Source organism: Antedon bifida, chromosome 9 (assembly GCF_963402885.1).
Source record: "Antedon bifida chromosome 9, ecAntBifi1.1, whole genome shotgun sequence".
Classification (NCBI taxonomy): Eukaryota; Metazoa; Echinodermata; class Crinoidea; order Comatulida; family Antedonidae; genus Antedon; species Antedon bifida.
Window position 1 is genome coordinate 3122576 of NC_136234.1, and position 26573 is coordinate 3149148.

Genomic DNA, 26573 nt, shown 5'->3' on the forward strand with positions numbered 1-26573 from the left:
TTATCAACTTCTACCATCTTTCCCCTAAACATAATTTTATATAAAATTGTCCCGCTTTATCATTAAATACGTTCAACCTACGTGGTCTCAATTGTCGTTCTTAACCCAATTTTACCACACCCAACATTTTGATGTAAAACATTGCTGGCTTAGCACATCCTGGTGGGAAGTAGGAGGCCTACTAACATTGGTTGTATGCCATCATTGATTAACTCAAGTTATTCAAACATTATTTCAGCAGCTTATACCAGTACTATACAATAGTACAAGCTGACTTTGGTCTAAAAAATGAAATAATAAAATCTAGTCGTCAGACATATACTATGCTTCCAACCGTAACCCTCGTAGTTTTAACTTTGCAAATTAAACTGGTTTTTAATACACAGAATGATGTTTGAAATTCAAAATTCAACAAACATTTATTCAAATACCATACAAACTTAAAATGAGGACCAACCTAGAAGTAATTTGTCTCAGTTGGCCCTTTAACATAGTTACACAAAATTATAAGAACAAGTAAGAATATGAAGTATCAGTAATAATAGATAAATAATATAATAAAATGAAATGTTTATTTTTTATGTAAAAGATATTTCTTTAATTCTTTCTCAAATTGAGCAAAATGTATACTGACTATATATAAATGTTGACCATAACCAACATAGTATTGTTTCAATACCATTATACAACATATATATAAATAAATACACTATTTAAATCAATTCAAGTAAATAAAAATAAACGTACACACATATTAGAAACACAATACAAAATATTTGATAACAGAATAATAGATAAATTTAATAGATTAATTTTTTTTATTTGAAACTTGTAGTTTTATAATATTAATACTGTGTTAAAATTTGGCCAAATGCATAAATGAATTTAAAGTTTTTATGATTTTGTATAACACTGAGAGCATACACTCTTTTCCTATGTGATTTTAGCCAGCATGTTATTAATCCCAATGAATCGAAACCAACAATCTTGCGGACAAACTCCTACACATCCAACCGGCCCGAAGACTTCCTGTCTCCGACCCTCCCGCCCTATGTCTTCAAATATGATCAATGTACAGCCGAAAGAATTATGAGTTGATAATGTTGTTTGTTTCAATATCGTTTTTAAATGTTAAATCCTCGGTTTCACAGTAAAAACATATGTGGTCTTTTCCCTCAGGAATTTTGATAGTTTATATGTATATTGCAATTTGACATAATTATGTGTATTGTGTATATTGTAAAATTGTGTCCCTCTGTCTATATTCAAGGTAAATATATTTGTCTGAATATTATAATTTTAAAATTATAGTTTGTATTGTTTAAAGTTTAATATATCAAGTAAAAGGTTTTATTTTATAACTCTTCTGCATGATACAAATAAGATATTTATAAAGTTACCTAAAGAGGTGAAATTCTTAAAGTTCAATTCAATGTGTTTTTAAAAATAAAGAATTTGAACTAAAAAAAATGGAAAATGTATTAAATGTTATTGTTATATGCAAAACGATAGAATTATTTTTTCATTATATTTTTAGATTATAAGTTTTCTTCTTTTCTTTCAATCCATACACATTTATAATTTTTTTTAATTATTTTTTTTTTGTATAATGTTATAATATATTTTTTCCAACAGGTTTTCTATTTTATTTAGCCCGTTCATCTAGTCTACCTTCTCTTAATAGTAGAAAAGGGAGAGGCTCAGGTCAGGGTGCTCAGTGAGATTAAGGAAGACAAGAAAAACGTTGCCCTTCTTACACAAATACAAATACATTTTTTTGCAAACTTTGTTTTAAAACTGAGGGAAAAAAAATAATTGAATCTAAATTATTGTGTAGGAAGTAGTCCTTTTCTTGTTTTCCTTTTTGAGATAATTGAGTCTTGTGGGCTTTATTTATAATGTTGCTTTTTTTAAATATTTTTGTTTCGTCCATTCTGTTATTTTGATATTTTTATTCTGTTGCTATAGTCTTTTATTTATTTATTTTTTTATTTTATGTCTTTAGACACATATGGCCAAGGATTTACCAATATAAATAAATCACGGTCCTATCAGATAGGTGGTAATCCCCCTGATACAGGGGCTACCAGTTCACTGTGATAACCCCCTACTCGTCTCGAATGAACTGGGTTCTTTTAAAGTGCACATGGGTTATAACTGTGTACACTGGACCTACGGTTTATAGACCTTGGGTTTATGAGGGCGTCAACATGGTCTATATAATTACAAAAACTGCAGTAACAGATTACATTATCAAATTCCCCTTTTTCCAAAGTTCTTTTATCTCTCTCTCACAATTGATAAATCATTTTCCTATTAATCAATTTTCGTTTATGTGTTCTTTCAAATTGTGTTAACAGTACAACCTTTGCAATAATAATGATCTTTTCATTTTCATCAATGTCACAAAAGTGACATTTATTGACCTGCTTGATTGACATGTCATATGCATATTGTCGCTTTCATTGCCTTGTCAATCACTTGTTTATATGTAAATATATTTTAAAAAATTCTCTTTATAAAAATATTACTATATGAATAAAACATCAGTGAAGTTTTTAATCCATTTTTCATATAGCAGTGTTTAAGTGTATTTTTTATATACTAGATTTTTTTAATATATACAGTGGAACATAATAATACTTTTCTGTAAAACAAATAAGAGGAAATATATGCCACAGCCAACTCCTTTCTATGTGACATCCCTATTAGGAGGACTCTTAAGAGGACTCTTTGTTTGGTCCCGAATGAACCTTATTAGGGTTTCTACTGTGTGTAATTAATGTGTGCTCTATTATTAAATAATCTGTAATTGTAAACTTTTGAGTGTATATAATATATAATAATATAATAAATGTAATATAATATATTAATTCGGGATGAGGTCCATGGTAAAACAAGTATTAAAAATTCTGTTCTGTTGCTGTTATTTCATGTTTATTGTGAACTTTATTGAATTAATCGTGATATTTTTTTAGTAATAATAATGATAACCATAATTATGTATTCATTCAGGTGCAGGCGACAGCAGCAGCAGCAGCACTACCAAACGTCCACAGACCACACCAAACGCTCACTCTCGCACCTTGTCATCCTACCAAAGTGCCGTTCCACTCTACAGTACTAAGATTACTCGTCAAAGACCGTATTCAGCGAAAAACAGCCAGGGAGACAATGGTAATGTATTGCTTCTATATTTACCTGTCGGCCATGTTAGCAGATTTTTTAGTCTTTACAACCTCTCGTTCTTCCAAGATACTCATTATTTACTGTGTTAATTAAACTTCACACAAACAGGAACCTTGGTTCCCGAACAGGTCTGGTTTTTTGGTATCTCCTTTCTTAGAAATTGAAGAAAAAGTTGGCAACTTGATTTGTCCAATACTAAATCAAAATGATGTACTTGTGAGCATAACATCCAAAGTGTCTAATTATTATGCCACACACTACTGTATATACAAAATACCCACATACATCATTCATTGATTCTTCAAGTATGTCTTACTTTAGTAAATAGCTGTTTCCGTTGGTATGTTACAGATTGTTTGTATTTAAAAGAAACTTGTATTCATAAATAGTGCTTTAGGGCAAAGACCCCTTGGACAATCAACATGTTATCACTTCGAAATGGGTCCTACTGCCGGAAGTTGCTATTCCACTGGGGACCTGGTAATTATTAGTGAAGGAATTAATTATTGGAGCTTCCGTAAGCTTTGGAAGCCTACATACAAACAACCCATTTACAACAAAAATTATTTGTTAGTGTATTTAGTTTGGTAAATTCAACTGTAAATTTGGTTTTTTGAATAACAATCAAATATAAAGATGTATTTTTATAATAACTCAAATTCAACTTTCTCAAATTCGGGGATCTTAACTTGATCCACAATTTTCAAGAAGGTACCGAAGGTTAGAAAAGACTTATTGCGTAGTGGCCCTAGATAATTACAAATAAAACTAGTATATTATAAGTCAGTTTTCATTACAGATATTTAAAGATACAATACTGATATTTTACTGAGTGTTCAAGTGTCCACAATAGCGACTTTTCGTTTTCAAGGTGCGACAAGCAACTACACAGCTATTGAGTCCAGCAGTCATTCTGCACATGCTCATATGTTTCTGAGCATGTGCAGAATGACAAAACGTCGCTAACACTTATCCAGGGTAACCCAATAGAATATAAAGATATAGGAATATTTGGAATAATGATAAAAAATAAACAATTTTAATTAACAACATCCTAAAGTCCAATCCAAGTTGACACAATGTTCTAATTAATGTTTTTTCTGATTACTAATTCGTAAATTGAATGGAACGAAGTTTGCAGAATTTTTTGAAAGGAAATCCAGAAGTGATTGCAAGAACCTACAGGAATTCATAATGCTTCCTTTATTTAGTATGTCAGCCAAAGTTGCGATGGTTAGGGAATGCATTTTAATCAGTGGTTAAAGATTATCAAAAAGTTAGAGCTTGTGTATTTTCTGCACCTCCGCTAGATCCGATCTAACATGTGGTACAGTCTAATGGGAGTTTGAAATGCAAGATAAGAGTTTTAATAACAGTGATTGGTTGAATGATGACGATATCTAAAAATAGCTTTTGGAATGCTAATTAAGGGTAACGTTTGTGTGGAAGCCACATAATAACATAGTAATGAATGTTTAAAGTGATAACATCCATTGTTTAGTGAAATGTGATTGGTTGAAAGTTAATGACATCTAAAAATAGAATGTTATTGTTAATTAGGTCTGTGAAATCCACTAATGTTTAAAATGATATTAAACATTTTTTGTTTTGGGAAATGTGATTGGATAAAAGTTAATGACATCTAAAAATAGCTCATGAGTACTAATTAGGTGTGGGAAAGCCACTAACATTAGATGAATGTTTAAAATGATATTAAACATTTTTGTGTTTTAGAAAATGTGATTGGATAAAAGTTAATGACATCTAAAAATAGCTCATAGAGTACTAATTAGGTGTGTGTAAGCCACTAATTAGGTGTGTGAAAGCCACTATTACATTAGATGAATGTTAAAATGATATTAAACACTTTTGTTTTGGAAAATGTGATTGGATAAAAGCTAATGATATCTAAAAATAGCTATTATAGAATGCTACTTAAAGGGTTACTGTTTGATTGTTAACATGTCTGATTAAAAATCCTAACTGAAAACTGAGAATCTTGTTGATAGTTATCATCTTCTGATTGGCTGTTTAACACTGTTGGATATGCATAGACGAGTCCAATGTCGCTGCCTGTCAACCAGCCCTCCCCCACCCCCAAAAATTGTGATGCAAAATATAGGGCATTAGGCTACGTTCAGTTCTTCATTTTACAATTTTTTAATTCCTGACTCAAATATCAGCCGATTCTCGGTACTGTATCTGTTTCCGAAGTATCATAGGAATATTTGGTAATACAACATCACATGTGTTTCACATGTATCTAGTAGTAGTCTAACCATTAACCTTACATGATACAGGCACCACATGTGATATAAATGAGATGCTGTATTACGAAATATTCCTATGATACTTCAGAAATAGATAGAATGTGGAGATACAGCACTGGGAATCAGGTGAAAATATAGTTAAATTAATAAATTATAACTTTATTTGATATTTTCCCAGAAGAATTGATTTTAATGTAATTAAGACCATGTAGTTGGCAGTGCATATGTTGTCATGTGTTATACTATGTACTGTATATTCTCATAATTTCGCCTTCCATATGAGTAATTTTACTCATAGGATCTCAATTCTTAATTTGATTAGATCCTTTAATAGTTTTTTTTTTCTTGCCGATCATTTCGTGGGCAATTTTCCAATGAGTGTAATAATCAAATGCCACTATTAAAGACTTTATCCATTAATACAGATACGTTCTTCTGACTTTACATTTAATGTGTAAATATATATTAATCATTTATGACCTACGAAAAATTATAGTTCATGTTACTAATCTTAATTTGCATGGAATCTATTTTTGTTTTCAACCAAACCTAACAGATGATCGAATACAAGATGTTAGACCCATGCTTTTTGTAAACTAAGCAATGCTTTTGGTATGTTTTAGCCTTTAGAAGCACTTTGGTAGATTGCTATAGTGGGCTGAATTTTCTAATTTGATTGATTTGATTACAAAAAAAGGGCTCTTGCTTTTTTGATGTTTTATTCAATATTTTACTGAAGAAACAGATAAAACTACTCAACCCTTGTAGTAGAACCGCCCTTTTGCACATCCCTATAAGAGGACACTTTCTCATGAAACAAACGAGGGGACAAAGATTGTTTGGCCCTATGAGGTTCCCAAGCTTTATATGGTTTCTACTACCTTATTTGTAATTGATACTGTATTTTAAAAAGGGGAGTTCAGTATCATTTTAAAATAAAATAATTCTTTCCTGTTTAAGTTTATCATCTCCAGATGTTTTTTTAGATCAGATTTTCTGGTTAATATTAATTTAAATATTGACGTTCATTCTCCAGATATTTTACTACCTTTATCTTGTTCAAATTACAAAGCGTCCCCTTTAGTATGAGTGTCCTCTAAATAGGGCTTCATTTATACATATATTGCGCCTCATTCTTTTCACAGAACAGTGTCCCCTTAATAGAGGTGTCCCCTGAATAGTTGTATTCCAAATGAGGTGTTTTACTGCTATTTCAAGGTGGGCACTACTACTGTATTTTGAATGGGATGCATCGCATTTGCATTCATTGACAGGTGCTTGACTTGCCCCTAATTATTCAATAATTCAATCAAATAATTACAAAACCAACAGAAAATGTCACACCATATCAACAATTGTCACAAAGTGTTAGAAAACATAAACACCTTGGGAATTTCGGAAAGCAGATTGTGTCCGATAACTGATGAAACATCGGAGACAAGTTTAGGGTTGCAAACACCTTGCGCTTGAAATTTGGCGCTTTCAGGCTAATTATAATCCCATGTGTTTATTTTTTGGATATTTTTTCATTTTTTAATGTCAATATCAATAGATGTTTCAAAATATGATAAATTAAATGAAATTTATTGCAAGGATATGTAAGGGTTATGTTTAAGGAAACAAAATAGAACAAGACCCAGGGGATTTGATTAAACTAAATTAAGTTTTAAGGTTAATTTCTTAATGTGACCTCTCTGTTTATCTTTATGTTTCATCGTGTGAAAACAAAAATTTGGTATCCTTTTTTAAGCCAAGGGCAAATTATTTTTCGTAGAAATATTTTGCATAAATATAAATACGACAATATTAGTCGGCAACAACATAATATAAAAATTGTCCAACATCCAGAATTAAGCCTCATTGAGAAACTGAACGAGAAACGATGCTGCTTTGTTATACATAGTGGAATTGTATAACGTCAGTCCTGTGAAAAAGAACACGCAGAAATGCTCCTAATATTTTTCTTTAGTTTAAATTTAACTAAGAAATATAGTTATTATTTAATAAAAATTTTGTTTTACTAATAATAATTGTTGCGCATATTTGTAATGTGTATGTTATTTTGTTATATATGCCAGGATTGCAACAGAATCGCTATAGGCCGGTCAGTGCTGTCTTGTACCGTGATGCATCCGGTGGTCAGATAGGTAGCTCAACGTTTGTATTTAACAAATCATCTACTACTAGTACTAACAGAGTGCCGAAAGGTCTACGTATATAAATATAAAGCACTGAAACTCCACATCAAGGATTCAATGTTTCAACATATATTGCATCAACATTTTTGATGATGACAATAATATGTTGAAATATTAAATCTTGATATCATAGTGTGTGCAGTATTTATTGCTTGGGGTGTAACTATATTATACAGTGTACTAATTATCATTTGTAAACATACTAACTTTGTTAGAAGATTTTTGTGGAGTGTAGTGGCATTTTCTAAACCATCTAGGCCTATAGTAACTTTCCATCAATATTATTTCGTTTATCAACTTTTCTATTTAAATCTGTTTTCCATCTCTATAATGTTGTTTGAATAAATTATTTACTATCTACTGCCTGTCTCTTTAGCACTTTCCATTATGAAATGTTTTAATCTATGTGGTGAAAATTAATTAACTATCAATTACAATCACAGGTTATTTAATACTAGTAACATCAACCCACTGATGAGCTGGATAGGTGGTTTATGAGGGTTTTGTTTGGAGATACTCATTTTATACCTCCATGGTTAAAGTTGACACTCTGTGTTTGCACAATCTAATAATAGTCCTTTCAATATTTAGATGGCATATTCACAGTTATAAATTTAATAGCATCTTCTAATAATGTTTAACTAAATTACTAGTAGATATTGATGATTCTTTTTGTTACATTTTTAACTATCATCATTTAGAACAATCATTTAACGTATAATTCCTACACGGTCTATCTCATCAGACTATGTGTTGACTTTGTATCTTAATTGTTATTTTTGAGTAATTGTGGTTTCCTTCTTCTGTTTTTATTTGTGATCTGGAAAACTAACGAGATGACTAATAGAATTCTATAAAAAAGAATTGTTTTTTATAATCATAATTTGTTAATTGACAATGAATGACTTCCATACTTCATTGTATTACTTTTTCAACTGTTTTCTATTTAAATATTGTTTTTCCTTTTCTGTGTTCTAATAAATGTAAGTACTTGTGCTAAAGATACTTGGTTTGAATAGTTTCTGACCTGGTTTAAATAAGTGCAATGTTTTGATTAAGTACCTAAAGGTTGGAGTCCTGGTTTGAATTATATCTAGTGTAAATAAGTGTAATGTTTTGAATAAGTACCTAGTTGAAATCCTGGTTTGAATTTAATCTAGTGTAAATAAGTGCAATGTTTTGAATAAGTACCTAGTTTGAGACCTGGTTTGAATAAGTTCTGGTGTAAATTAGTGCAGTGATTTGAATATGTACCTAGTTTGGGACCTGGTTTAAATAAGTTCTGGTGTAAATAAGTGTAATGTTTTGAATAAGTACCTAGTTGAAATCCTGGTTTGAATTAGATCTAGTGTAAATAAGTTCAATGTTTTGAATAAGTACCTAGTTTTAGATCTTGTTTGAATTATATCTAGTGTAAACAAGTGCCATGAATTGAATAAGTACCTAGTTTGTGACCTGGTTTAAATAAGTTCTGGTGTAAATAAGTGTAATGTTTTGAATAAGTACCTAGTTGAAATCCTGGTTTGAATAAGATCTAGTGTAAATAAGTGCCGTGATTTGAATATGTACCTATTTTGTAACCTGGTTCGAATAAGATATTGAAAAAGTGCTTATATAGTTTGAGTAAATGTTGAAATAAGTAGTGATGTATTAAGTCCCACATTCAATAAGTATATAGGGCTAAATAGCCTGTCCTATATCACTGATTTTGAATAGGATAGTAAAAGGATGTAAAATGTACTCTTACGCACTATTACTATATTGTTACTAATAACTAAACACCTACACAAACTAATAACAGATGCAGAGACACTTTTCACATTAAAATATTTAGTTATTATAAATCTACTTAATTATACCATAATGACACGCATTAAATGCCAATCAAAAATGCTCAAATGGCGTAGAATTTAACCTACAAAATGTAAGCGTTATTTTGATTTTAAACAGAACACCAAACTAAATAAATATTTCCAGGTTAATTTGGCTCCCCCTCCCCTTTAATTAAGGTCACAGAATATTGACATTGACCCCAGATTTACGTGTCAGTTGTAATTTTTAAACTTTATTATTTATACTCCACAGAGGCTAATTTCAACCAGTTTACTTTGGGACGGATTGATATGAATATCAACGTTTAGTTTCATTTTCTTCACTTTATCAAAATGTTGTTTCCTACATAGTAAAACCTCAAAAACAAGCCCTGTGGGCTTAATAGTGAGGACACAGTTGGCTCAATTGGAAGTAAAATAACAATTACTTGTACCATATTGCTCATAATAGGGACCATTATATCAAATCATAATTGGAACCATAGTTGCAAATAGTAGAGCATTGCAAATGTGTACATGCTTTAAAAAAACCTGCAAATGCCATTGATTTGACATAATTGCAAAGTAAAGGAAGCTATCACAACTTTGATTAGTCTGTAAGCATGCTCAGATTATGATAATAATTGTTCGTATTTTTTTTTTTTTTAAGTTATAACACTTATGCTTTTTTATTTTTGCAGCTGCTAGACATTTTTCTGAAAGCAGTGAACAAGCAATACAAGAAGCTCTCCAACGTTTAGCAAAACGGCAAGCTGCGCGTCAATATTCATCTGCCAACACGCAAAACTTGTTAACGCCCTCAGCTTCTGGAGCTAGCGGCGGGCCAATGCCAGCAAACCACAGTATAAACCCGTCAACCATGTCTACAAACAGTTCTAAGTCAGGTAGCGGTCTAAGTCGTAGCTTCAATAGAGGTTATACAAATGATTCAATTAAAAGTCATAGCGTTACCAACGTCATGGCGAACACTAGTTCTCAAAGTCTACGAAAAAGTAGCTCTTATGAACACATCTCAACCAACGCATCATCAAATGATCGGCCGTCTATTGTTGAGAACTCTAATAGCAACTCTTCAACACAATACAATGAACGTAAAACAGCAAATGCAACATTTAATAACTTCATTGATGAAACTGAACCGTCGTCTGATTATAACGGCACAACTGGAGCGTCGTCTGCTTATAATGGTACAACTGGAGCGTCGTCTGCTTATAATGGCACAACTGGAGTGTCGTCTGCTTATAATGGCACAACTGGAGTGTCTGCAAGTTACAAACCATCGTCTGGTAGTCAACATCTTCAGTATTCTGTACAAAGACATCACGACAGACGGCCTGGTGGCTTGACACTGCAGCAGAAGCAACAAATTTCACACGATATGCTGCAACAGAGTAAAGCCAAACACCAACAAAAGGTATGTAAAGGGACTTTTTTTAAATCATTCTACTGCAGTTACTGCATGAACTAGATTTTTTACTGCAACCATGAGGTTGTACTTTGCTTCAATGCAGAATTTTACAAGACAATCACTGCTATAATCAATGTGTATGATATACCCATTACGGCCATACCACGTTGAAACAACGCTTCTCGCCAGATCACCGAAGTTAAGCAACGTTGGGACCGGTTAGAGCTTGGATGGGAGACCATCTGGAAATACCGGGTGCTGTATATGGAGCTGGGGTCCCATTAGGCATTTGAAATCAGCACTGCTGACTCTTATGGCAGCCCCTGCATCTAGTATCTGCCTCAGACATATTGGCTTATGCCTCTCCTCTGGTTAAGGTGGGCACTGGATGAGAGAAGCCCTTGGTCAATGTTGGGACCAGCCAAATGTGCTTTAAACAGTCCTGGCTTAGTCATCTAGTTGCATGAGCTGGCTAAAGAGTAAATAAAATTTACTGAAGCAACTGCAGTAGAATATTTTGATTGGTCACAACACTTTTTGTCCCACAAAATGGATACTGGCCCTCTGAACACTGCAACAGTCAATTTCCTATATCAGAATTTTATGTAGAGTACTGGGTTCTTTTCATAACTTGTATTCTGTAAAACTTTCAAAATAATAAGAAATTATAAGCAAATTTTATTTATTATTATTGAATACATTTTTTTTTTGTAAATTTAAATATTTGTCACAACAAAGTATAATAGTAAAGAGCATGATCACAACTGCAAAAATTGATGAAAATGAGAGTAGATATAAATTGTTGATAACCTATCGCGGTTTACTAATTCATTCCCAAAGGAAAGTGATTTTGATGTCATACATATTCCCATTGACGTGATTACGGATTAACTTCCATATGCAGAACCGTGCCTGCCTTACTATATTTAGAAAAACATGCCTTATTTAGTTGTGCTCCAAACTGTGTGTATTTTTATGATGTAACCTTTTCAGTACTTATTGTTGTGGTCACTGATTGGTTGGTTTAATTGTATGTCATGTGATCGATATTGGCCAATTAAAATAGATTATTTTGTAAAGAAAACTATACAGTATTTTAAAGATTGTTAATGATACTTTATTGTGGTCAGTGATTGGTTGGTTTAATTATAAGTCATGTGATTTATATTGGCCAATTGGACATGTTTGAGAAAATTATCAAAATTGATTGTTATTATTATATGTGTTACTGTATTGTTAATAATTATGATACTGCTTTTAATTTATTTAATTTATATTAAACCAGTGCTTCTAACCCATATGCCATTTTACTGGTCAAAACTATTATTTAAGAAAATCGTTAGTGATATTGTTTAGTGTTGATGTTGAGCCTGATAGTATCCTTTTCACTAGCCCATGAAAGACTACTCTAGGCCACCAGGCACAAACAAGGTCCACTAGCCCACAGTACAGTACTTTTTATTTAGACATTACTATTATTGGACTAGTAAGTATTAAAACCGAATTGTAGATGAACTCCATATGCCTGCTGCAACATGACGAAAATACCATGCTGTCTGCATTCACTTGACTTTAAATGAAAGTAGAAGCAACATAGGATGTTCAGGTAGCTGGTTCGTGGCAGTCCTTTTACATTCCTTGCAAAAAGGTTTGATTTACAGTTTAGTGTATCAGAGTTGGCAGCCAGACAGAGTTGTTTCATGTTCAATATATCTTTAGGAGGTATAATTGGTACCACCTGCCTTCCTAGAAAACAAGTCAACAGTATTGGTTCAGTGGTAGTTATTTATTTTGTATGTACCGTATGGTGTTTAGTTGGTTCATTAATTGGTTGTTGGTTGGATGGTTCTGGTTTTTGATTGGTCAGTTGATTGCTTGTTTTTTTTGTTGGTTAGGTTGATTGGTTGGTTTTGTTGGTAGTTGGTTTAATTCGGTTTGTTAGTAATAGTATATTTATTTAATTTCTTGATTTTTTTTTTATGGTTGCTTCATGTATTGATTGGCAGTTAGTTGGTTTATGTAGTGATTGGTCAATCCGTAGTTTAAATTTAGTTAAGTTGTTTGTGATTGGTCAATAGTTTAACCAGTTAGGTTGTTTAGTGTAGTGGTTGGTCAGTCAGTAGTTTAGTCAGTTAAGTTGTTTGTGATTGATTGGTCAGTCAGTCTGAAAGTTGATTATTAAATCATTTTGTTTTCTGGTTGGTTGGTACAAACATTTATGAAATAATAAAACATAGATTTCTTGTACTGTATTGCTTGAGATAAGTACTACTATAATTATCTATTAATCTAGACTTGACTTAATATATGCATCGTAACCTTGTAGAAACGCAAGTTTAAAACATATTGAATTTAACCACTGTATGTTTTTTTTTTTAAATCATGACATTGTCAATCGTTGCAAAGCAGACAGATATGGACGATTTACAATGAACCGAATGGGATTTCAGTTATTTGCGTGGGTTGAACATTAAACGATATGCACTTAACATTCATCTAAATAAAAACACTTCTTTTTTTTTTTACTAGCTATTTTGTTACTAGGTATTGGTAACTACAGTGTAATTGAAGTTAATTTAAATGTTGCTGTATATTTAGGACTTACGGAAGAGCATTGTACTTTTGCGCATTCCTTAAATCTCATAAGAACTGTGGTGATTAAAAGGTGGCTGGTGTACAACATTATTGTGGTTTATCGACTATTAGAATAAGTTTAGACTAGACCAGAACTATTATAGTTTAAATATTAAAAGGTATGCTTAAAGAACCTGTAGAACAGTAGACTGAAGATGTACAGACTAACATTAATACAGTAGAACCATATTAAGGGACACCTTCAGGATCTAATAGTGGTGTCCCCCAAATATGGGTTGGCTTTCGTGTTAAAACATATATTGCCCCTCATGAATTTCATGGAAAAGTGTCTCCTTTTATGGGGATGTCCCAAAGAAAGGAGTTCCTTCTAGCTGTATATATAATATATACAAACCATATATATTATATATACATATATAGGATGCATCTTTGCAGAAAGGTAAAATGTATTTATTCTGGTCCTCAAGCTTAACTGGGATCTGAGGAAATTTGGATTAGGCCCTCTATGAACCCACGGCAGCCAACAGTGCAGTGCCTACCAGGATTTACATCTGAGTCTACAGCTCTTCTTTTTTAGGGGTGGCTTTACCATATCTTGGCATATCATTAGGCATGATTGGAACCTATAGTTTAAAGACCATGACCCATTTAACAATATATGACCCATTAAATTTTACATGACCCACATTTGTGATAGTATGACCCATATCTGATGGCTTCACTTTAAAGTATCTGTTGAATGTCTATGATATTGTTGTCGCATCTACCCTTATATGAGGGACATGCACAGCCATATGTTTCCACTGTAAATTTCATTTTCAGGTTCGTTAAAGTCCTTGCGCGTACAAACACTGTTTTCCTTTGTTGATGTAATTTATGATCAACATATTACATGTTTTCCACGTCTTTTAAATGTTTTTATAGTTAACTTTTGCGTGTTCAGCTAACAGTTGAGTATTCCCAAGCTGAAAGTTTTCCTCAACATATCTTAAATCAAACATTGTCTGGAGCTCCCGCACAGTGATTGAGTGTTGGTTTGTAGAGGTCGGACTGTTTAACCACCTTTTTGCATTTCATTATGAATGTACTTTTTTTTGTACTGATTTTATTAGGATTGTCTGCACTAAGATAAACAAATAAAGTTACCTTTAACAGAAATTGTTAGTTTTTTTCTTAAAATGCACCAATAGAAAACAGACTTAAAACACCTTCTAAAAACCAGACGTATTCGATCAGCCCAACAATGTCCAGGTCTGAGTTTACTCTAAATTCCAAAGCATGAAACAGTATTTAAATGTATATAAACATGGTTGTACAAGGCTTTCAAAGTTTAAAGCTCAACTGTCTACACTATCAAACTTTATGTAACAAACAAATGTGATGTGCCCAAATACGGTAGTGATATCCTCAAATATGGTAATGATATGACATCATCATGACCATATATGGGCACATCACATATTTTTGTCACATAAAGTTTATAGTGTAGACAGAGCTTTATACAACAATTGTCTGAATGAATGAAACACACCTCGGATGCTGAGGAATGTACTCCTCTCTCAATAGAATACCTTCATGTATTTGGGAATGTGAAAATGTCAAAAGGTTAAAAATGAAAACTCTTTTTTTTTTTAAATGGCAAACTGTTGTAATAGTGATGAATGAAGAGACCTGTTTCTGCTGCCAGTAAATAACTAATTAATGAATTGATTACTGTGTGATTAATTACACCCAATTACTTGGCAGAAGATACAGTGGCGTAACACAGAGGTCCTGGTTTAGGGACCCTGAGGGCCCTCCAATTGTGGTCTTGGGCATTTTTATCATTTTTTTGTGTTTTATTTTTAACTTGCCTGTTTTTTTCTTCTGGGCCCTGCTCACTGACCGCCATAAGCTCCGGGGCCCCTGGGTTTGGCCACTACATTCATGCCTTGGATACAGGCCAAATTTCACATAACCGATTAAATAGAACTCTTAGAATAATGATTAAAAACACCCAAGCTACAGTATATAAGGTGTTGGGATCATTGAAGCTGTTTAATAAAATTATCAAAACTTAGTGAAACTTTTAGATGCAATGCAAAATACTGTAACATTTTGATTTGATTTTTCGTTTCTCCAGATTGCTGAGGCTCATTCTAGTGTTTCATCCTCTTTACGAGATGCACTGCAACGCAACTCAATAGCTCACGGTCACAAACCTAAGCCCCCTCCTCAATCTGCAGGCAGCCGTAAACCAGTCAGCACTCAACGAATGTCCAGGTAATACTTTAACTAACTTTATGGCATATTTTGTACATTGCTGGTGAATGTACTTTTGTAGTACTGAACGCTATACTGTATATTAAATACAATAGATAATACTGTAGTATTGTCCCAGGGTGCCTGAATGCAAAAAATGGTTTTAAAAATAGGGGTGGGATTTTCTTTTTTGTCCAAATTTAGCGTAAATTGAGGAGCATTATCAAACATTGGTTTTATACTCCATTATCTACGATGTTGGTAAATTAGTATTATTAATACATATAGTATGTATGACACAAACACAATAAAACAAGTATGCTCAGCATGGATACATACATATATTGGTTTGATAGTGTAGACAGAGCTTTATGCACTGACATGTAGCAATCAGGGTGGGGACATTTAATAAACGTTCGTTATGATTTCCTGTACAACTCTATCTTTCCTTCCTACTATGTTCTGCCCTTTGGATCTGTTGTTGATTGTATCTACCAGCTGTTAGCACATAATCCTGTCCAGTTTGATTATTTGGTTCTACTAGAATGTTTTGTTGTGCTGTCTGCCATACTGTACAGTAAGTCCATGAAATTGGGTCAAATTTGAGGCGTGTGGGCTTATTTCAGAGGACTATCTTCAAACTTGTGTACAGAGTGTACATCTTGACGCACTCTGCCAAAGTCACTCCATCTAACCGACTGCAACATACCAACCAAATTTCACGCAATTGGTGTGAGACTCATATTTCTCAACAGCTCTCACGCTCTTATGGATAGTCTAAATCTTCAGAATAGTTCAAGTTGGGGAAGGGGTGTTTAGCTTCCTCAAATCCAATTTCTTGGAAATCTCACGCATTTGCTTGTCACTAAACTTGGCATGAATGTTCCAAACAATATACCTACTGTGGGTTTTACCTTAACAAACCAAAAAGTAAATAAAATACCAGGGCAAGATTTTTGATGTGACTTTTGACAACTGTTATGTCATCTTGTGAACAATGAATAGAAGAAAATATTTCAATTCAGAATTCCTCAGAGAATAACAAGAAGTTGTGAGTCAATCAAACTTATGGAAGATAAGTAAAGTTAAGTAAAGTTATTCTTTAACTTAATGGCCTGATTCAAATTTGATTGAAAACATTGGTCAAAGGTCATAAAATATAGAATACCATTTTTCTTTATTTTTGAAAAATCATGTGAATTGACAGATGATGAACTGGGTTTATGCTCTGTTCCTGAAAATAACTAGGTTTACATTTGATCATGATAAACTTGCTCATGATTCATTGTGTGAACATGCAGTGCTGATTATAAACTTTGTAAGAAACTTAATACAAGCATGATAAAGCATGAGTAATTTGAGTTGATCATGATCAACTTGCTCATGTGAACATTAATTTACTGATGATTATAAAAAAGTTAGACAAGATCAACAATCATTATGTGTCATGTGAATGAAAGTTTTTATTCACAAATATTTGGATCCATGACAAAATACTAAACTAAATGGTCGCCTTTAACTGGCGGAAGTCGATTAAAAAATATAAAGAATTCCCCAAAATTAAGACGAAACTGAAAATATCGTAAAAGTATACTATTACTAGCTACTTCTTTGAATCGGTTTTTATTATATGATTCAAGAAATTGTAATATCCGTAAACATAATATTACACAATAATAATGACAATACTCTTACAACTAACAAATAGTTACTATATCCTATCCTAATTTCATATCCTTATAAAATAATATTCTACCTTTCATATCTTTACAGACATCGGAATAATTTAGGGACAGTATTCTAACTAAATTCTTATATTGCAAAGTTCTCTAAAACACTTTAAATTGATTTCCATGTGATTTAAATGAAATTTTCCAAAGAAAACCTGCAGGATACTGGCACTATGACACGACATATTATCACACAATGGTTACTTCTGTTTGTATGTATCCTTGTTTCATATCCTTGTTCAGCATTTAGTATTCTAACTCAGTCATTGGAATGGTTTACATTTAAATGTAAAAACAATAGAATTAGAAGCCATCAAAGAATCTAAAAATAAATATTATTCTCTTTCATTGATAAATGAAACTGAAAATTTGTATTTTTAATTGGTGCTACAAGGATTTAACTTAAATTGCGACCATTCCATAGTTCAAAACAAAATTGTTCTATACTGTATATCCTTATATGTATCCTTGTATAAAATAGTATATTTGATATCCTTCTCAGCCAAATATCCTGGATTTTAAGAAAGGTGTAGGAGAATGGGAGGTTTCAGGGTCCTTCCCCAGAAGAAAAGTTTCCATTTTTTATTTTATTTTTCATTTTTTAAGCTATCAAAGGGGAGTGGTGGGTCATAGCCCTCTATGTCTGCCTCTGCTTGTAAATGCATCATTGAAATGGTTTTCATTGGTACATTATTCTAGGAAATGTTTTTTGAATGTTTTATTGTTTGATTTCTATAGTAGTTGTAGGTCGTCAAAAATTGAAAACTACATAATGACAAAATTGTGTATCACCTTTACATTTCACATCAAACAAAACATTTAACATGCTATAAATTGTGTAGTTGAAAACAACTAAATTATGTTATTGTCACAATATTACATTTGGTTTTTTTTTTTTCAAGAACAAATCAGTTGGATGAAGGTCAGGGGTCACATTTTTACTCTACCATGAAGTATAGCAACATGACAGGGCTGGCAAAAGCAGCTTATTCAAGCTACCATCCTGGTAAGTATTAAAAACATGTACTAACATGTATCAGTGTCTTGTTTGCATAGCAGAATGCAATAGACACACTGCAATCATGCAATATTTTGTCTTTAATATGGTGAGAAATACTAAACAAGGACAGAGAGGAAACTAAAATATTTGTTTTTAATGAGTAAACACAAAAGTTAGTAACATAATGGATCAGAGACTCGTTACCAATGTATTAAAAAAGCATTAAATGCTATGACTTGTTTTTGATTTTTTATCCACGGCTTAGGTCATATAATCCTAGTTGCATTCCCTTAGGAATATCTGATTACTGTTATTTAGATAGAAAAGGTTTAGGTCACACTAAATCAGCCGCGTGCTACGTAGGTTAATACTATGCACTTTTCGGGAAGTGATGTGCTCTTTAGCGAGGGCGGTTGAGATGGTTTTTTCGGTCGTGTAGGGATTACTGCGTAACGGTTATTAATCCACGTCAAGCAGACATATAAATATTTCTGTTATTATCTTTTAAATTAAATAGGCAATAATTGAGGCCTGTCAATTACTAACATTTAAATTGTCTATGTGTATTTCTGCAATTGGTTTGTAACAATTATAAAATTTATTTCTATTAATTCAATTATTATTCTAGTTCTTAAAATACATAAACCAACAGAAATTAGAAAAATTTTCATTCTAGATCGATCGCTATTGTCCAAGTGTAAATGGGCCTTTTTTTACTAAAGTTTGTTTTAATATACTGTAATATGGCATACCTTTAAGTTTATAAACCATAATAGTATTGCATTGAGATTTTTAATCCTGAAATGCAACTTTTAAAGGTATCTATGAAGCATGAGGACATTCATGCGAAATGAGAAAATCTTGAATGTGTATGTTCAGTTCAGTAACTACATTGGATGACCTTATGTTGACCTATCCATCATAGTAGGGCCATTTTTTATACCATCTAAATCCATTTATACTTTTAAGAGCCATACAAGCCTGCAAATCCTTGTACCATATTGTGAATTTCACTTTGACATTAGAATTCTAGTCAGCTAGATATATTTTTAGTGCATCAACATCTAAAAATAAAACTAATAATACTTTCTGTACAATTAAGTCTATTAGTATTATGATCTATTTTGATATTTGTTTTGTTTATTAAACAGATAAATTCAATGTACTTTTTTATCCTCTTGGGGTTGCTAATGAAAAGGTTGAATGATGAGTCAATCGTGAAATTGAGTGTTGATTGGACTAGAAGGATTGAGGTTAAACTATGAACCATATACAGTCGAACCCCATCTATCCAGAGGACACCGAGCTATTACGGGGACACTTTGTGGGGTCCTGAATGCGTCCCCTTAATAGAGTTCTACTGAATATTATAAGAATATAAAGAGAATAACTCATTATTAAGATACACCTTTGGAAACGTACAGTAGTGTCCGCGTAAATTTGCCTCTAGTTCAATTCACTAAAAAGTATTCCTTTAGTGTTCCTGAAAAGAGGGGTGGCGGTGTATTAAAGGAGGCGAGGCTATACTATATTTAGGTTTCACTTTAAAAAACATACAAACGTTTGGTTTGATTGACATAAAAATTGTTATAGCTGGTTTTTTTTGGATGTTGTTTTTCGCAAATTGATTACGAAGTCATACGTACAAATTGTGCTTAACTGAGCTACATGAAAAGGTTCTAAAGTTCTGTGTTAAGACCTGTGAAAGTAACATACGAACATTAAACTTGTTATTGAGTTTCTTGAGTTTGATAAAGAAAGTTCATGATCTTCAGTTACGAGTTTATTTTGATGATGTTGATGTTGTAATTATAGGATCGCGTGAGGAAGAGGAACTGCTAAATGAAGGATACAACAAGTGAAGTGCGGATAGTGTTGCAAGCTGATTATAAATTTCTTACAGTGTATCAAATTCCATCAATTCGCTGTGCATATATATTTAATATTCAACACAGTTTTTAAAAATGCATTTGATTTACCAGTTTTTCTCTAAATAAAAACCACTAAATTTTATTAGTGAACTTAGAAACAGATTTTATTTATTAGGTATTTATTATGGCAAAAATACAAGTAACAGTAAAAGTCAAAATTAATAGTTTGCCATGGCGATTCAGAAATCTATTTAGCATCTTTTGAACTAATTGTTGCATTGTCTTCACCCATGAGTAAAAATGCATATTTAGTATTGTATAGATTAGAACCACTATAGGGGACATCTTCATTATCTAGCAAAGTGTCCGCAAAGGGTGTGGTGTCCCCTTAATAGAGGGAATGGCCGTTTCAACTTGTTTGTTTCATAGGATTGTGTTCCAGAGGTGTTTATTTCATCGGTGTGTTCCAACATATGTATTTTTTTCACACTGGGGGTTTGTAATTTTTATTTTTTTTTAGTTTTGATCTAAACAATTGTCTTGATAAATGCCAAGTGTTTTAGAAGGTTAAAAAGTAATTCAATTAAATTTTGTTCAGTTTGTTTTTTCATTGCACTTTTTCAAAACTTTGTTGTTACAAGTTAATTACGTCTGTCAATTTAAATAAGTATTCTATGCAAACACTTGAAAAGAGGAGGGAGGGTAAGGAAAGATAAGAGCATTATTTATCTAATTCCTTCACACGTGCAACAAGGGAGAGATAGGCCTACCCTGGTTTTTTACGATATTTATAGTACCTCAATTTATATTGCGTAACAAATGTACATGACAATAATAAAAACGTAGAATGAATAAGTTGATATGTGCAGGTTTATAAGGATCTTAATTTATGATTTTTGCCTCAGGATATAATTATTTTATTATGAATGTTTATGACTTTTAATTACAAAACCTTCAACATCGATAAACACCAAACAGAAACTTTTATTGTTTTTTTTTAAACGTTTTTATTTATCATAAATTCGGTCAACAGCTAATTCTGATTAAAAGTTATTTGTGCTTTTTATTGATGTGGCTCAGAATAATAGAACAGATGGAGTTTTGCCACAATTTGGCGAACTAATTAAATGTTTTATGAAGGGGTAATTTGTTTGTTGACCTTTGAACTTTTTGTGGGTACCATTCCGTACTCGATGCCTGAATACAATTAGTTTCTATTGTACCACCCGGCTTCATACGCCCAAGGTTAACCAACCCATTGAAAGCTGTCACATGTGACAATGATTTGTCCTGTGTCATAGGCAAATTCCATAATACAGCATCTTGTGTTTAGCACATATATCATGGAAGGTTAGGTTAGAGTCTATACATGACAAATTTAGAAACAGTACCAGTTTTAATAATAATAATCTTTTACTGATTCAGTATTTTTTATTTTTCAATTTCAATTGCACAATTATGACATATCAAAGTATGAATTCTTGTTGTATTTTACTTCAAATACAAAAGTTATACTTCTGTAACAAAAAAATAATATTTATTCATGTATAAAAAGAGAAAATAAACGTTTAATTATCACCCAAAAACCATTGTCTGACAGAAATATTTTTTGCTTTAAATTACATTTTTTCAGGTAAATAATTGTTTGGTTAACGTGAATAACTATTATGTGACAATAAAATGACACATTAAAAAACAAATTTGAAATAAAAAATATTTTTAGGGGGACAATATATCTTTAAAACTGTTACGTCAACAAGCGAGCAGAGTTTTTTGTAAGAAATATTTCTTGTTTTAACAGTAGGCCTACTATTCTAACTTTTCCCTGATGTCATCCATAACTTTTGACCGCACATTATACTTCCTATTTTTACTCCAGTAATACCCTTATGTCAATAATTCATATCCGGTCTCGATTAAGATAATGTCATAAATTTCAAACTAGCCTGGATGTGGTAAAGGGAGTAATAAAAGTTCCAAAGAACCCCAAGTTATCACACTTAATGTACTAATGTCATTAATCACAAAGGCTGATAATAAAGTGATATTATATGTATCAATATTTCTGTTTGATTTGTGAGTTTAGCCAGTAAAATATTGGTATTATATTTTACACATGTATGTTTAGTTATTTAAGGCTAACAGACTTCTTCACCCTTTCAACTTCCAGACTCTAGTTCATGCTTTTATTTCAACAAAAGTTTGTTTGTTGTTTTTTTTTTCTGAGACTACCGATAATAATGATTTAATAATTTTGCATAAAATTCACCCCAAAAAGAATTAAAAAAAATGTTGTCTAGTCTAGTTCATGTCAAAACATGACTATATTGTACAGTATACCAATATAGCAATGTCTGGACATACCCTACACCAATAATAGGCTTAAGGACTTAAAAAGTTCAAACTGCTATATCTTGTAACTTAACTAACAATCGGACAAATATTGTCAAGTCACACTCACAGTGTATTTTTGGGTTATTGATGATAGATTCAATATTTTTTATTATTTTGTATAAGCTCCTTCACAAATGTTTAACCTGTGATAAGATCTTGGTTTCACTTTAGATTTCTAAGAAATAAAAAAAGACAAATCTTTGTTTTAATTAAAATAATTATTTATTTATTCTATTAATTATTATTAATTATTAATAATATGACTGATTATAGCCTCATTTTAGCATTTTAGAGTGTGAGATTGTACTAGATGTTGTATTAACAATGTATTTTATCAAAGTCTTTTCTAAATTCAGCTTAAAGCTTTGTCTACACTATCAAACTTTAATATATATCAAAAATGTGATGTGCCCATATATGGACATGATGATGTCATATCACGATGATGTCATATCACTACCATATTTAGGTACATCACACTTTTTTGTCAAACAAGTTTGATAACGTAGATGTGAGCTTTAATTAGGGGATGGGATTATCCACTATTTGAGCATTATTATATCATTTCATTATAGATTTTTAGACCCATACTCACTTATAGTTATACTTATATTACCAGTACCTTAAAAAGTACCTCCACGCTTCTGACAAATTAAACATGTGGTGTTTTCCATATTTCTAGGCATTTGAATGTTTGCACTGGCAAAACAGCATCCACCTCAAACCTGACTAGACCTCCCTTAAAGAGACTCACGTATACCATTACCAGCACCCAGCTAGGCTCGTGATTATTGATGTCCTATGATTCTGTGTCGCTCATAAGCCGCTTAATTACATGCCTAGGTTCTGGAGATTTTCTAAGCGGTCAATGTTATTCCGTAATTGAATCATTATCGAACAGCATGGGTTTTCCGATTGTTTCATTTGATTTCGACAAATGAAAAAATGATGATTGATCCGCTAGTATGTTAATCGCTATGACAATAATGCGTGTAATTGTCATAGTGGGGGTCAAGATATGATAACTTAACTTAACTTTGTTAATGATGAGCAATGTAAAGGTCAGTCAAGTTTGGTTAGAGATAATTTTAGGTGATGAGCATTGTGGAAGATCAAAATTATTAGGATTTGCCAGCTCTTTTTATTTGCGATACACTAGACCTATGTAAAATATTCAATGCGCCTCGCTTCATAGCATATCTTTTCGGTGCACGGAAGCCAGACAACAGGATTTTGAGACGCTGTGCAGTACTGGGGTATTTCAATGGAAGTGGAGTTGATCAATTCTCCAGCTCACCCCGCACATTCTAATTCAATTTCTAAGCCATTGATAAAATTTAGATAACTTATCTTCAGTGCACTAATGGCTGCTTCAGATAAACTAAATGGGAATGTATCTTCTTCCACAGTCTTTGATATTACTACTATTATATAACAATGTCTTCAGTGCACAAAAGAAATTCAAATGTAATCATATCATCTTAATCTAATCCGCAGTTTCAAAGCTTTGGTAATCCAATGCACTAATGCTAGTAGCAAGCATTACACTTTTTACTAAAGCTTTAGATGACAATGCATCAAAGATATGACGTCATTCACTAAGCCACAAATAGGTCGTTGAATGAAGCGATTGTTTAATAGCTTAAACACTTGCACCCGATCATACTGCACCTGTTGTAGCATCAACCTCACCAGATCTACACGTGAAACATGTCAGATTTCCGTCTTTTGTACCGAAAGGAACACTTTGTAATTAACTTACAAAGCAGGATGAAACACCTCGATTCAGATTATTGTGCCCTGTTGCATCGTTGCGCAGTTTGGGAAATATTGTATTTGTTGAGATGTTGTACAGTAAAATGACAATAAACATTGATAGATCGTTTTAATTTGTCAAACATTGTATGCACAAGTTCGAGAGTGGGTCTCACAAATTCTTAACTTAAAATGTCTTTTCTCCCTACCAGGACACAGATAATAAGAGGTTAATATTTACGAACATTTTATTATGTTTTAAGATTTTTTAAGACACAATTTCCGTTTCATATTAATTTGATTATTATTCAAAAATTCTATATGATATTTAATATGATCCTTTTTCAGCCAGTTCACACTCTACCAAAACTTTGTTTTCATTGATAATTATGATCTCAGAAACATAATCCAAAACAATTAAGTTCTATTAACAATGTGTCGTGTTACAGGCGGCAGGGTTGGGCCTAACAAAGCCCTCCTACCACTACACACCTCCTAAACTTTACCTCCAGGTGAAAGTCAACAAGTACATTTGCTTTTAATTTTCTCCTTGTTATTCTAATAAACTCTCCAGACAGTCGTAAACTAAATTGATATTTTGTCTGAATTTTTTTTTAACCACTCTGACAATAAAAGCCTTGAAACTGTGGTAAAATGAGATATTCTGCAAGAATAAAAATTAATTTACATTGCTGAGAGGATTTTATCAGTTAACAATACTGGTAATTTTTTTTCTCTTAAAATGTTAACAAAAAGTTTATTATTTTTTTGGTTAAAAAGATCTATAGTAACATGTCTTTTAAAATGTTAACACAAAGTTTATTATTATTTTGGGTATAAAGATCTATAGTAACACGTCTTTTAAAATGTTAACACAAAGTTTATTATTATTTTGGGTATAAAGATCTAAAGTAACAGGTCTTTTAAAATGTTAACAAAAAATGTATTATTATGTCGGGAATAAAGATCTACAGTAACATGTTCTATTTGACACTAATATGGCAAATTTCACACCTTTTCAAATTAAGTTAGCCAATGCAGGTATTCTCAGGGCTACGGTCAATTCATTTGTACATGTCTGTGTTATTCCAAGTCAGATTTAATCACAGATATTTCTTTTCTTTCCGTGGCAGGTTTACAAGCCAGTGTCACGAGACATTGAAACAGAACAGATCGGCAAAAAACACAAGCAATGACCTTTGACCTAATACGCTGCGGCATTATCATATTCTGCACAAGACCGTCTTCCTTCAATGCTACTTTATCTTGTCGTCATCGGTCGATGAAGAAACCAACTTTTAAACTTGCATTGTATTTCTACGGTATCCAATTTTGATGTCTTTCTATCGATTGTAAAATATATTTAAATTGATGTATTGTATTTTACCAATTATGAACAAATGTTCAGTAAATTAGATTAGAGTAAAACCCAGTGGCTTTCGTCTTTAAAAAAAGTCTGAAGTATGTCCAAACAAATGCTGCCCTCGTTGCCCTTCGTCCAAACTTTTTACTATAATAAATTGTTGATAGCAGTAATCAATTTTATGTAGTATGTATAATAATGAATATTAGTGGATTTAAAACTTTTAAAACATTGTGTTTTAAAACTTTGTGTATGTGCCAGAGTTTTAATAATAGCCTGCATTTCCTTTAAATCGACAGTTTACACATTCATCTAAAGCTCTGTCTACACTATCAAACTTTATGTGACACAAAAGTGTGATACAAAAGTGTGATATGCCCATATATAGTATAGATGTCATATCACTACCATATATGGTCATATCACTACCATACTTTTTTTGTAAAACTAGTTTGATAGTGTAGACAGAGCTTAATAGCTTCACCATTTAACTTGTGCATGATGCAACCATCCCAATTTTTCCATCAGAAACATCTCACTGCCGCACTGTTAATGTGATGCTATTAGCCAGTAAAAACATGTTAATATAATGGCTGAAGTTGAACATTTGTCAAAAAGGGTAATGACATGTTTAGAAGGTGAAAAAAGCTTGTTCAAAGGTGTGTGGGAAGTGAATCATATTGAATGTTTATTGAGAATGGGGCCAGGGGTAATGAATATCTTGTTG

At 32.1% G+C, this 26573-nt stretch overlaps 1 protein-coding gene across 2 annotated transcripts in view; it reads left to right on the top strand.

The window, feature by feature from the left end:
• Positions 1 to 26128, top strand: part of LOC144852533 (tubulin polyglutamylase TTLL5-like) — a 71822-nt gene extending 45694 nt beyond the window's left edge. For both annotated transcript variants that reach the window (XM_078710404.1, XM_078710405.1), the window contains 6 exons: positions 3016 to 3177; positions 7538 to 7606; positions 10170 to 10903; positions 15615 to 15754; positions 18366 to 18469; positions 25617 to 26128. In XM_078710404.1, coding sequence (XP_078566530.1) covers positions 3016 to 3177; positions 7538 to 7606; positions 10170 to 10903; positions 15615 to 15754; positions 18366 to 18469; positions 25617 to 25645 — 1238 coding nt within the window. In that variant the 3' untranslated portion in view covers positions 25646 to 26128. The remainder of the gene's footprint in view (positions 1 to 3015; positions 3178 to 7537; positions 7607 to 10169; positions 10904 to 15614; positions 15755 to 18365; positions 18470 to 25616) is intronic.
• The last annotated feature ends 445 nt before the right edge of the window (positions 26129 to 26573 follow it).